Source organism: Alexandromys fortis, unplaced genomic scaffold (assembly GCF_014885135.2).
Source record: "Alexandromys fortis isolate MF-2015 unplaced genomic scaffold, M_Fortis_MF-2015_v1.1 scaffold_139, whole genome shotgun sequence".
Lineage (NCBI taxonomy): Eukaryota > Metazoa > Chordata > Mammalia > Rodentia > Cricetidae > Alexandromys > Alexandromys fortis.
This window is the reverse complement of record NW_026068020.1, coordinates 1,223,215-1,237,301: the sequence shown is the minus strand read 5'-3', so window position 1 is coordinate 1,237,301 and position 14,087 is coordinate 1,223,215. Positions and strand designations below refer to the sequence as shown.

The window sequence follows — 14,087 nt, the reverse complement described above, 5'->3', positions numbered from 1 at the left end:
GGGGAGGTTAGAAAAGCTGGAAAGAATCAAGCCAAGCTAAGCCCAGGGCATTAAGAAGTAAGAATACATAGGGGTTGGATGGAAAGATGGTTCAGCAATTAAGAGCACTGATGGCACTTCCAGAGGACCCAGTTCAATTCCCAGCACCCACATGGCAGCTCACAAGTGTCTGTAACTGCAGTTCCAGAAGACCTGACACCCTCACACAGACATATATGCAGACAAAACACCACCAATGCACATGAAATAAAATACACACACACACACAAACATACACATACATATATAATAAGCCTCCGTGTGTGATTTATTTGGGAGCTGGGTAGTGGGCCCCCCAGAAAGCCACAGAAGAAAACTCTGCACCAGAGGAGGTGTGTGGACAGTGGAACACGACTCACCTTTCATCCACATCCTGGAACAAGCAATTTGGTGTATGGGTGGTTGTGAAAATTCTCTTCTCAGGAGGAATCCTCGGGGCTGCAAGAACAGAATTTCCACTTCTAAGAAACACATAGTTGTGTTTTGACTAGGGAAACCACAGGAGCTGAGAGTAACGTGCAGCCATTGAGAAAATGAGAAGGCTGACTGAACAACAGAGCCACCATGGTGAAGCCATGAAGCATCAAGGCGAACCCCAACCATATGGCCAATCACGGCCTTCTCTGGGGTGGCCAACGGGAGCTGCCATGCTACCTGAGACACGTGGACCTAGGACTGAAGGCTGCCATCATGGTTTCTAAGATGAAACTACAATGACCTGAACTAACTGCCTTTAGAAAATGAGTTACAAGTCCTAAGTCTGGATTTAGAGTTTGCCAATGCCCTTGCCCTGGAAAACTTGACAGTTTCCAGGGAGGCCAAAGAAAATACATTCCACACTGAAGTCAAGTATCCAGTGTGCTCCTCACTATCAGATTCTAAAATCCTTGGTTCTCAAAAGACCCTTATAATTTGGGGTTACAAGCTGTTCCTCCTCTCTACATTCTTAATGAACATTTGGAAGAGAATGTTCTGGATGCAGATATACATTACCATGTTAGAGAAAAGTGTAAGCTATCATTTTTAGGAAGCGTTTTTTTGTAAATAAAACATCAAAAGATTACAATTCCAGGGAAAACAGTCTAAATGCTCCTGGGGTAGGGTGGGGCTAGCCCTCAGGGATCTGAAGTCCCGTGACCGTGACCCGAGTTGACACACAGAAAAGAAATAGCTGCTGGCTAGGCCTTGGATAAGGCACAGGGACCCCTGGTATCAGGAAACAGTTGCTTAAGAGGGATCCCAAGAAGGTGATCACCTGACGGCACAGCTTCCCCTGGGCTCCATGGGAGAAGCCTGATTGTCAGGAAGCACGGTAGCCTAAGGAGTGGTTAATTGTGGGACAGCATTAGAAAGGCTGAATGGCCATAGGCTGAGCTGCAGGGAAAACCAGGCAGAGGGAAGTGCAGAGTGAAGACTCAGGGGTCAACAGAAACCGCAGTTGGGAGGCAGTCCAAACGGAAGTCAGGACGGGCCAAGGCAGGAACAAAGATGGTCCAGCACTGGAGGCTGAGGGAGTTAATTGTGGTTCTGGGGGTACTGAGATGTCATGAAGCAGAGGCAAAAATGAGGGACAAAGAAGGGAGGGATATGGGGCCTCAGACCTGTCAAAGCTGGTACCACTTTGTAGATCAAAGGCAGCACAGATAGGGGATAGGAGGGGGACACGGAAATGGATACAGCTACCTTCAGCGGCTGTGGGGAGAGCCAGATAGTAAAAAGAGGAAGTTAGGGAAGATGGAGGCTGAGAAGGTTAGGGAAAGGCCAAGGCGGATGAGCAGCTAGGTACTTTTTAGACATCATGTATCAAGGCAAGAAAGATGGGCTAACATGAGTGCTCCCTGGTCAGGCATGGCTGTACCTTCATAGCCCGAGTGTACCCTCTCTGCCAGTAGCAGGCAGCAGAGTTGGCTCTCGGTACCCTGCTGCTCTTGCACCTTGACCAGGTAGGGTGTCATGCGGAAGGGCTGGTAGCGAATCTCATTCTCGTGGTGTTTCCCAACACTGTAGAGAGAGGAGTGTGGAGAGGAGTGAGGGTCAAGGTTCTGAGTCAGGACAAAGAAAAGTCTTGGCCTGCTAGCTAGCTCCACCCCTGGCTGGTAGTTAGAGCTAAGCAATTCTTCCATTTGTTGGACCAGATGTCAAGGATGCTGAACCAGGCCGCCACAGCAAAGCCTCTGGTGGGAATCTAGGCCATACCAAAGGCAGTATACATCTGTACCCACTGGAGAAGCTGGCGTGTGCCCACCCTTAAGCCTTCCCCATTAGACCCACATTGAGGGGGTCAATGGTCAGAGTCCACACAATGAGCAGGCAGTAGGAGATCTTCCAGCCTTTCTCTTGAGCAATTTGGAGCTAGATTAGGGCAAAGCAACTGGAAAAGGGAAGTTGCTTCCTTAGAGGGATCCTGGACCCTACTCTCCTCGGGGTCATGGCTGACATTGTCCTGGATGCTCAGGTAGTTACAAAGAGCCTGCAATGAACACTGTGACTCTAACCCAAAAAATGCAAGCGCACGTTTAGGGCTATAAACACTGCCTGGCCCATGGTCCTAGGGAATGTCTTCCTCAGCAACAGAGGGCTAGTGTGGAGCCTCTTTGTGTGTGTGTGTGGGGGGGCAGAGAGCAGGCTGACTTTCCCACTCCCTTTGCACAGATATCATGAGATTCCCACAGGCTCTATAGAAGCTGTATCAGATCTCACTCTCAGATCTGGGGGGCAGGCAACACGTACACCTCTAGTTCTCCTACAAGTACTGGTAGGGGACTGTCTATTGTTTTCTGAGTCAGGAAGACTGGACACTAGACTAGACTTACCTGACACGGCAGAAAAAAGACTTTTCCTCCATGCACTCTTGAGTGAAAGAATCTGCAGGAAAAAAACCAGAGTCATTTACCCAAGTCAACAAACACAGGCTCAGACTGAGGTGGAACCGTGAGTGGGCCCTAGTACAAAAGAGTTCTTCTAGTGCTTCTCTAGTCGATACAGTTCTGAAGTGTGCTGGGCACCAAATCAGACTGTCCTACAAGTTACAGCCAGGGCTTTAGAAAAGCTTTGTTTTTCCTCTGGGAGACAGGGTTTTATTAAAAGCCCTGGTGGGCCAGGAATTTGAGGCAATCCTTCACCCTCTGCCTCTCTAGTGCTAGGATTTCTGGCAAGAGCTACAAAATGTGTTTAAAACTCCTGAATGGTGCACAGTGGTGCTACTGACACACTTGGCAGCTCAGCCCCAGAAGACACACTAGTGTGTGTACCCAGAGATAAATCCCTGAGTGTTTGCACAGCCGTTGCTTCTAATAGGACTGACTCAAGGCATTTGAAAATATCAACTTCACTTTAACATTTAGAGTGTCTTGGGAAATGTGAGCTCACTGGACCTCTCATCAGGGAATGGGAAGCAGGTGCCTCTGGAATATTTTGAAGGTTAAAAAGACCTTAGACTTCAGCTTATACATAGTATTTCTTTCATTCAAAAGAAATGAAGAAACACAGGAAATGACTGGTTATAGAAAATGATCCACAATTACCAGCCTGCAGAGGTCCCCAGGAAAGGCCCTCTTTCCTAGTTAGCCATACTCTGCTCATCTCTCTCTGGAGAGGTGGCCCAGACTGCTGAGCTGTCCATCCACCAGCCAAGCCACTTCCTCTCCACAATCCTGACCATGCCCCCATAACTCACACGGCAAATGTTTAACGTTTAACGGTCTGCCCAGTCTCTGGGTTTAGGAAGAAAGTAGACAACCTCCTTCGGAGGAAACGCTCCAACAAAAGATGCATCAACCCCGGGCTGCCTGCTGAAGGGGTCCGTTTGCCATGCTGGTGAAGGACATATTGGCAGTGTCCACCTCTGATGCTGACAGAAGAGGAACGGAGAGGAGAGGAACTGATGATGGGAGAGGTCCTCAAGCCGGCCACAGAGTCTAGGTGGTGATGACGAGGGCTGAGAAGCCACTGTGTAAGTGGAGATCAATGACTTGCCAGCAGACAGCTCCCAGCGACAAGGCCAGAAGGTCCTTGTTCCTCTGGCTCCTCAGAAGCTACAGCCTTTAGTACAGCTTCAGCTCTGGGTGTGTAAGCCCATAAGGCTGTGGTCAGCAGGCATGTGTGGACAGACACTAAGGAACTCTTTTGCTGTCTAGCCTTGTGTATGATGGCGGAGGCTAGCTCGCCCTCAACCCTCCGCCAGCGGCAGTGCTGTGACCTGAAAGCACTGCAGCCCCTCTCCTTCCAGGGTCAGAGTCTTTACAATAGGCCTGCAAAACAGAACACAGACTTGCAAAGTTTAACCACAAGAGGCCTGTAGCCAGAAGGGCAGAAGAGAGGGGCTGCCAGTGCCATGGTACCCAATGGTCACAGTAATCCAGTCTCAAGAGAACAAAAGCACACCTGCCAATCCCTCTGAGTGACTCAGTTACCCCTTAAAGAAGTCATTCAGCATTCCACAAGTGACCCTAGCGTTCAGCATGAGTTTAAAAAGAACAGCCCACATCTAGACCACAGGTGGTCCATCTGGCTTGCCATAGCTCATGTTCTTTTCCCAATGCAAACTATAATCAATTCCATCCCATAATCTCTGGTGTCAACCTGAAAGTCCAAAGGCCAGGTGTGAGCTCAAGCCAATCATCTGCTCTACAGTGAGAAGGTGTGGGATAGGCAGGCTGTTCCAGAGGAAGGCTGGCCAGAAGGAAGGGGTGATAGGCCTCTGGCAAGTCTGAAACCAGAGCCCACAGACCTTTTCTTAAAGCTGTAGGATCATCATGTTATCCCAGGGACCACCCCCTACACATCTGGTATGGGCCCTCAAAGCACCAAGTAGCCCTGCCCCATGGCTTGCTGGGCTCAGTGCAGTGTGAGCTGTCAGGGTTGCCTGTGGTTTTCCTGGGATGTGTGGCTGGCCTCCGTTGCCTCTGCTGCTCTGGTTTCCCAGGGTGGCAGGCAGCCCCCGACAGCACTGCCTAACACAGTCTTGGTGATATTCTCTGCGGCAGCTCTGCCCTGTGGCCGAGGAAGCTGTGCCTTCCTGCCTGCAGAATCAGCCTCACAAGGACACTGCCAAGCATTTCAGAACCAGCGGTGTAAACACTCAGGGATTTATCTCTGGGTACACACACTAGTGTGTCTTCTGGGGCTTACACTCCCTGGAGGAGTGAGGGCTGCACCCTCAGCACAGGGTCCACAGCTGGAGCTGGAGAGAGCAATGTGTGGATGCAGGGATCAGAGGCATCCTCGAAGATCTCTGATGTTCCTTTGGGGCTTTCCCTGTGGTGAGGAGGTCTCCACTGCTGTTCATCTTCTACCTGTGGAATCCTTTAGCAATCTGCCTGACTGCACCCCTGCATTCCTTTCTACTCTGCATGTGGTCAGACTGCGATCACTCTCTGGAATAGCCATTCCCAACACTACCATCAGCATGCTGGTCAGTCACGTATGCAAATCAGAGCTTTCCCCGGTCCTTCTGTCTTCCCCTGCTCCCACACCAGAACTGCCCTCAACACTCAGGCCTTTTCTGGTTTGCGTTTTGAAACGGTTCAGCTGCTCCCCACTCCCGAGTTCCACTGCAGCAGCACCCAGTTCTTGGCACCAGTACTGTTTCAGTCTGTTTCTGTTGCTATGACAATCTGTCAAGATGACTTAGGAGACGATAGCTCATGGTTCTAATGGCTGGAAAGTCCAACAGAACACTGCAAAGGTCCAAAGAGCTGCTGGGGAGGGCCATATACTGCTTCAAAATCATGGTGGGAAACAGGGTGGAGGGCACACGCAGAAGGGGCAGCCTTGCTTTAGGGACCCATCCCCTCGGGGCTAGTTGAGTCCTGACAAGGGACTCTGACCCAGGAGAAAGGCATTAGTCCCGCTTCATGACCTCAGCACCTCAAGGTCCCACCTCAGTACTGTGACATCAGCAAATTCTAGCACAAATTTTGGAGGGGACAAATCATAAACTACAGCTGACTGACGAGGCTCGGGGTGGAGCTGGAAGAGCACACGGAGAATGCCAAAACTGGCTCCAGGGAGAGGAGGCAAAGAGTGGAGGCCAGATGAGAGGGGCCGGGCAAGGGCTTGGACACGGTGGATCACACAGTAGACATACGTACTTGTTGTTAATGAGCAGGGAAAGTGCCGCGTAAGCTCAGAGAGCTTTATTACCATACTTACGAACCTTACTCCAGTCCAGGTGAAGATCCCTGAGAAGTCACCCCAATGAATGTCACACCTGTCCATTATGGCAGCTGAGGTCATGGGGGGAATTAACTGCCTGCAGGAAGCTGGCACTCCACTTAACATCCCTCTGCCTGCAGGATGCACACCATCCCCCCCGCCCCACTGCAGTTGTGCGAGGAGTCCTACTCAGCGTAACTTCATTTCTAAAATGCCTAATTTTGAAGTTTTTTTCTGGGGTTTACTAAAAGACTATTTATTCTAGGGACAAACAACGGTTTGCCTCTTACCCTGGACAGATCAGTGAACACTAGCCCCTCTGGAGGGCTCCATGGGGCATTCTGACATAACTGAGATGGGGAGCAGCCCTCTCCACACTCCCCCTTAGTGGGAACGAGGCACTGCAGCCAGGACCTCACCTAATCCGCTGCACACACTCCAGGGTGGCAGCCTGTAAGGGGTGGTGCAGCTGTGGAACACACTGACATCATGAGGAGCCAGGAACTCCACAAACTTGGCGTCACTGAAGGCATCCTTCTTACAGTGAAAAATGGAGGCAACTTGGTTAGAGATGTACAGGATCTTCCCAGAAACCAGGGACACGGCTACAGCAAACATATCCTGGAAATGGAGAACATGAGCAGTGATTATAGGCAGTAGGAACTGATTGGTTATATAAGGCTGGTGGGAACACCCTGACGCGAGGACCAGGGTGTGTCTGGGCCTCCTCAAGCCTGGCCAAGCTTACTTTCCTGTTCCAATGCTGACATCCAACATAACACCAGCAGGGACGGCGCATTAGGCCAGCCTTGCCCAGCTCCTGTGCTCCCCGGGCACAGCAGTGACCTTTGACAGCTGGTCTCTCTCAGGTAATGTGGGTTGCCTGCAGAGCTGCCTGCCCCTCTGATCACAGGCCAGCCCCCTTGGATGGATTTGGCTGGCAGGTTTGAGGAGCTAGGCTGAGGCAAGCATCACCACTATTCTTCCCAGTATTACTGTCTGTTCTCACTGAGAATTCAGGAATGTGGCCTCTCCTCCCCCAGGCCTTTACATATTCAGAAATGTGAGCTTTGACCCAGACCTTATTACCACTAAGCCTGGACAAACAGATGGTCACCGAGTCTGTCTCTTCATCCTGAAGCCACAGAAAGCTGGAGCCTCAAGCTTCACCACTACTGGGCTTCTCTAAGACTGGGAGCTATGAGTCAGAGTCAGCCAGAGACGAAGACAATCTCCCAGGAAAGAGCAGAAGTCTAGAATATGACTTCACTCCAGAATCACCAGCATCGTGACTTTATTTTATTGGGAGGAACAGGCCTGCTTCCTGACAGTGGACCAGCTGGCTTACCCAAGGGAGAACTCACGCCCTGTCAAAACACTCACAGCGTTCTTCATGATGTACTCCGAGGTAATGCCCTCAACCTGCTCCATGGTGTAGGAGGGCACATTCATACTGCAGGGCTGGCTCTCACTGGACATCAGCAGCTGGTAGTACTCCTCTTTAGCTACAGGAGAAATGACAGCCGTGTTCAGCAGCTGAAACCAACGTGACAGCACACGCTCACTGGCCCCTGCAGGTGGGGTCCATTTTTCTCAAACGAACAAGTGGAATGAGATAGAATATTTTGGATGCAGAGAATGTAGACATGAGTGACCAACATTCAGAGCAGACCGGAGATGTTCTCTGACACGTCAGGCCTTCTTACGAATTTAAAAACTGACAAACACATTACTTTAAGTCCTAAGGGTCCATATGGCTCTGAAGTGTGATGCGACCACAGTGATCTTACTTAGGACCACAGCAGCAGCCCCTGTACCTGACTGAGCCTCAGTGGTCCTTTTAGGGACTTCCATGAAGGTGAAACCCACTACTTGAAAGAGGAACAGCTATCAGAAGCCAGACTGGAAAGAAAGTGCTCTGAGCAGCACCTGTAAATGAACTGACATGAGTTCCTTTCTGGTAGGTTCCTGGGGGAGCTCTCACTGATGATGGCAGTGAGAGCACTCAGTCCACTCCTGCCTCCACAGCTCCACGAGCCCTCTAGATTGAGCCCAAGGTGGCTGTTTCCTGGATGGAGTTTGACCCTGGGATCCAGCCAAGCAAGTGTTCCCTGCAGTGTGGTGGTGAGGTCTTTGGACCCTAGGCTGGGTCTTATCTGATGTTGATTACTCAACCTTCACAGCCTATTAGGTTTCTGAGCATGCTCTCTGCTGGAAGGCTTAGGAAAGTTCTTGATTTGGCAGAGCTCCCATGTTCTGAAGTTACTGCGGAGGCATGAAGCATGGAAACCAACAGTCCCCGGAGAGCGATCTGCCTCCAAGTCAGACTGACTCATGGAGCTGCTCTTTCTAGAGAGCAGGGTCTTCCTTAGGCAGAGGCCAGGGTCTCTACTGTGGGGTTTGGCCTTAGAGCACCAGGTTCCTAGACATGTTTAGCCTAACCAGCACTGGCAAGCAGGCAGCACTGTTTAGAACACATCAATCTTCCAAAAGGGACAGTAGCTTAGGAAGGGGTACACAGAGGTTTGAAGAGAGCACTTAAACGTGCACAGAGGCCAGCACACAGAGAATAATGCCTCTACTGCTGGCTCCAAGGACCCAGATCAATAGCAGCAAGCTGCCTGCTACTGACAAAAAGCTGTCCAGAGACTTAGAAACAGAAGACTGTCTGAAGTACAAGTTCATACCTAGACTGCTGGACACACACCTGTCCTAGATGCTTGCCGGCTTCAATACAAGCCAGTAATACTAACCTCAAAGGCCACACTGCCTAGATCTTAGCCTTTCGACTTTGTCAATCTTGATGTGTGCTTGTAACATGTAGTACTCAGCCTTCAGCACATGCGTGTGACTGTGGCCAATGCACAGTGGGGTGGTGTTCGCACATGGGTGAAGTGGTGGTGGGGGCTTGATTTTTCGCATCACCTATCCATGGCACCTGCCTTCCCTGCCTCCGTGGGATGTTAGCCTCTACCAGTTCATCATAAAGGATCACATAGCCAGCGAGAGCCTCCACCATCAGTGGCTGGAAAGAAAAGGGACTAAGGAAAGAGTCTAAGCACTCAGCATTCTGAGCCAGGGCTGTAGGAAGATATTTTCTCCCCAGTGGAGCAGCCACAAAGCTCATATCCCTGTGCCTAGCAACTGACTGAAGGTTTCTGGGCCTTTCTTCCAATGCCATACCTACAGCTAAGCCTTCCTGGAATGGCCCATCCAGGGTACTGAGGGCTCAGCCTCAGGAGGGGCTGCCTGCCTTCCACCTGGGCAGTGTGCCCAGGTGTCTGGGAGTCAAGGGCAACTGCAATGGCCTGAAAAACAGGAGATGGGGAAGCTGACCCATGCAGGTGCTGGGCAGGAGCAACCTGAAGGAGGGCTGAGTCTGCTGGGGTGTTATGACCCAGTGCCTCTCCAAACAGGGAATCACCTCAGCTCTTTTCCAAGTTCTTATTTAGAAGCCTCAGTCTTCGACTTCAGGACCAGTTAAAATGTTCTGCCATATTCTGTCTTCTCAAAGTCAAACACACAAACAGCAGCAGGTTCTGCATTTTGAAGGCCCAAGACTATGATGGCTAAGTGAGCTGCCCCTGACCTTGCATGCATGACGTTGAGAGCTGTCCTGTGACAGAACCCAGTGATGGGTGGTGCTGCTGTGCCCTGTCTCTTTCCTTCTTGGCTGAAATAATCACCTGGGCAGAAAAGGTTTCGTAGGTAAACACTTTTAGATAAACAGGAAATGAGTCATCTGAGTTGAGTTCGTGAATTAAAAAGTGCCTTGGAGGAAGAGGCTGGAGATGTGGCTCATCTGGTTAAGAGGAGCAGGGATCAAATTCGAGCACCCACAGGGTGACTCACACTGCTTGGAACTCCAGTTCCAGAGGATCTGATGCCATCTTATGGCCTCAACTGGCACTGCACACACTTGGTGCATATATTCAGGTACATACACTACACACAGACACACACACACACACAGACACACACACACACACACACACACACACAGAGTGCTATGCCTGGAATTTAGCTCAGTTGGTAGAGTGCCTACATAAATCCTCAAGTTAGACCCCAGCGTCACATACAACCAGATATGGTAGTGCAGTCTATAATCCTAGCAGTTGGAAGGTGGAGGCGAAAGGATCTAGAAGTTCAAGATCATCCTCAGTTACACTGCAAGCGTAGTGAGTCTGTGCTCAGCATGGGCTGCCTGAGATGCTGCTTTCAAAAAAAGCCAGCGTGAAGAGCTAGAAACCCCCTCTGTATCTTTTCTCAGGCGACAGGTTAAAGGTGGACAAGACCTCAGGAATGTACTTCAATTCTGACCCATGTAGCTCATGGTAGTGTGGGACCAACATTCTAAACTCATGGTCATTGTCCCAAACACATGTCAGAGTCTAGACTATGCAAGACTTCTGCAGAAGACCTGACCTTACCACGGGAAGCTTATGAGGTAAATGGACTTCTCCCACCCATGCGTCAGCTTTGGCAGACTGCTCGCTTCTGTGGAATTCAAGGAAAAGGCAAGCAAATGTGAGCCTTGTGAAGAGAGCGTTTGGGGACAGAGAGAGCCGTATTCATCCCTGGCCTCCCCCACCATGGTTTCTGCCTATTTTTGGTTTTGTCTCTAAAAGTCCGGTTTAATAGAAAATAGCAATGAACCATGGTTCTCAACCAACATTAACTTCATCGTATTTTTATTGCTTCCTTCTGCCATTTCAGGGTCGGATCTTAGAAAACTGACACTAAGCCGGGTGATGGTGGCGCACGCCTTTAATCCCAGCACTCGGGAGGCAGAGGCAGGTGGATCTCTGTGAGTTCGAGACCAGCCTGGTCTACAGAGCTAGTTCCAGGACAGGCTCCAAAGCCACAGAGAAACCCTGTCTCGAAAAACCAAAAAAAAGAAAAAAGAAAACTGACACTATTTACACTATAGTTTGGGACATTTAATATGTGTTTCTGGGGGCTGGAGAGGTGGCTCAGAGGTTAAGAGCACTGCCTGCTTTTCCAGAGGTATTAACTTCAATTCCCAGCACCCACATGGTGGCTCACAACCACCTGTAATAAAATCTGGTGTCTTCTTCTGGTACGCAAGCATACATGCAGGCAGAACACTGTATACATGATAAATAAATAAATTTTAGGGGCAAAAAAAAAATGTGTTTCCAGGGCTGGGAAAGATGGATCAGAGGGTAAGGGCTCTTGCTGTGCAAACCTCCTGAGTCCAATCTCTGGAAATAGAGGTGGAAGAAGGTAACCCACTCCACAAGGTTGTCTTCTGACTTCACACACATGTGCAACACACACACCATGCACCACCACACACAGAGACACACAGACATGTACACACAAAGAACAGCGAGCAAACAAATCCCCCCCTTGTTTCAGTGGGTGGAGCAGACGTGCAAAGTGCACGTACCCTTCACCTGCTTCACGCTCCGCAGGGCGTACTTCAAGGTTGCCAGCGTGCTGGCCTTCCCCTTGGCCTTCTTGTCTGCAGGGAGGTGGACCTTCAGCTCCCTCAGTGTTCTTATCAGCTCTTTGTGTGCATCAGCTTTGGCAGACTGCTCGCTACTGTGGAATTCAAGAAAAAGACAAGCAAATGTGAAGGCAGTGTTTGGGGACAGAGAGCCGTATTCATCCCTGGCCTCCCTCACCATAGGCCAGCAACACCTTCTCAGTTGTGGTCACCAAGGAAGTCATGACTAAATGCCCTCCTTCCAGGAGACCACAGACTGATAAGAATCCCCGTTCTTACCCAGAGAGAGAAGTCCTTTCAACAAGATCCTTCTCCTGGGGTCAGGCTGAACCTCATTTAGGAGGGATGTTAGTCAACCCTTGGTATAGTGGTATAGGCTTTACCACTGGGCTGTCTCCTTCCCCACCCCATGCAGAGGGACAAGGACAGTATGAGGACAACAAAAGTGTTCCTGGAGACATGAGCATGGACCATGAGAACAGAAGTGAGGAAAGGGGACCTTTAAGAAGGGGATTCCAGGGAGAAGAGAGAGAGCAGAGGAAGATCGGAGCGAAAGCAAGGAACTGCTGCTGGTTTATGCAAAGGAGAAGGTATCCTCTTGTCTTCAACAGCCAAGTGCCCACAGGCCTTGGGAGAGAGGTCTTGGCCCCAAAGATGATAAGAAAGTGTCTGTGAACACACAGATACTTCGTTGCAAAAGAGTAAGGAAGTTCCTGTTGAAGATCCAGGTCTGAGGCAAGGCTGCCTAGAATAGAGGTGGGGAGAAACAAGGTGTTCAAGAACAACCGGCTCAGGGAGGGACAGGGCCAGCGGTTGTATGAAAGGCAGATGCCACCAGTCACACTGACTGGCCGGTCAAATCAACAGATTTATCCAAGTTTAAAAGAGTCGCATTACTTTCAAACCTGGCCTGAGAGGAAGTCCTGCAACTTGTTGAAAGAGCATGAGGTGGGAGCTGTGGTGGGTCTCACCTGCAGCCGCTTGTGGAGGGGTTGTGTTCCGGCTCCGTCATCATCAGTCTGAAGGCATCAGGGCTACAAGAAGAGATAATGACAGTCCCAGGGTCAGACCGCTATATGCCTCTCCCCACATCCAGCAACAGGCTAGGAACATCACACCAGAGACTTTTAAGAGAATAGCAGGTGCATAGGGTGATGGCTTTGGGATAAAGTCCCTGCCGGGCATGCCTGATGCCTGATGTATGGTCTCCATGTCTTCCCACAAAACAAAAATCAGGGCTGGAGAATCAGCTCAGTGACAAGCACTTCCGGAGGACCCAGGTTTGATTCCCAGCACCCACATGGCTGCTTACACCCTTGTGTAACTCCAGTTTTGGGGGGTCTGATGACACTCTCTTATGTCCTCTGTGGTCACTAAGCACACAGTGGTGCACAGACATACATAAAGACAAAACACCCATACACATTAAAATTTAAAAAAAAGGAAAATTATGTTAAAAGTGGAACAGAAGATCTTCAGATATCAGGAGAATTGCGCATTGAGAGATGGAAATACAAATGGAGCAATCGTTTTCTGTGACCTGCTTCGTAGGTGTGAGAGCAGCCACCTCCAAGATCTCACCAGACTGTCTGTCAAGTGGCACCAGACAGAAATGCAATGACTGCAGTATCATTATTCAGAAGGACAGACCTCAATAAATATCATCTACAGAATTAAGCCGTGTAGCAATCCTTCAAGTCAGTACTGGTACTTGCTGCTTGAAGATGGGCAACAGAAAATAGAAAGGAAGCCACAGGTGTTCTGTGTGTGAGGGTCTGACCTGAGGCTGAACCTACCTCGGGTGAGTTCTGGAAGGTTCCATTAGCATCCGCAACTCCTTTCCACTGTCATCACAGTCACTGCCCTGAGAGTCCCGCCCCATGGAGCAGTTTTCATTGGTTTCATTTCCGCTAGAGCCACTGCTCATGTCCACATCTTCCTGGAGTGCAACCTGGCTGGGCTGAGGCTCCCCTGGTTCCTTGGTGGGGCTGGTGGGACTAGGGGGAAAGTTCACGTATCCGTTCATGTCAGGGTGAAGCTGTGGAAGAAGAGAATATTGCGGTCAAACATTAAAAGGCACCAGTGAGGCCGGGATGAAACTCAATAGTATAAAGCATTGATCTAGTATGTGTGGGGCCCTGGGTTTGATTTCCAGTATCAATGGCACAACTGTCATTTACTTGTGGGCTCATGTGTTCCCGATTCCTGACCCTGGATCAGGAAGACAGTTGACCTGAGAGCCTTAGCTGGGCCACGGAAGTGCTTAACACCTTGTCAGCAGACAGACAAGGACACTGACAGTCACCCAGGTAGGGGGGAAATATAGTTATGCTAAATGGTAAGCAGGGCCTGAAAACCTTTGTTTGACCATCTCCCCAGGTGACGTTAAGCACCGTGATCCAGCAACAAGTTCACCACA

The 14,087-nt window shown here is 50.0% G+C and overlaps 1 protein-coding gene across 1 annotated transcript in view; it reads right to left on the bottom strand.

Moving 5' to 3' along the window:
• Positions 1-14,087, bottom strand: part of Per2 (period circadian regulator 2) — a 46,243-nt gene that overhangs the window by 23,452 nt on the left and 8,704 nt on the right. The window contains 8 exon segments of the mRNA XM_050163009.1: positions 399-477; positions 1,898-2,040; positions 2,853-2,904; positions 6,615-6,816; positions 7,579-7,700; positions 11,609-11,763; positions 12,640-12,702; positions 13,465-13,706. Of these exon segments, the coding sequence (XP_050018966.1) occupies positions 399-477; positions 1,898-2,040; positions 2,853-2,904; positions 6,615-6,816; positions 7,579-7,700; positions 11,609-11,763; positions 12,640-12,702; positions 13,465-13,706 (1,058 nt within the window).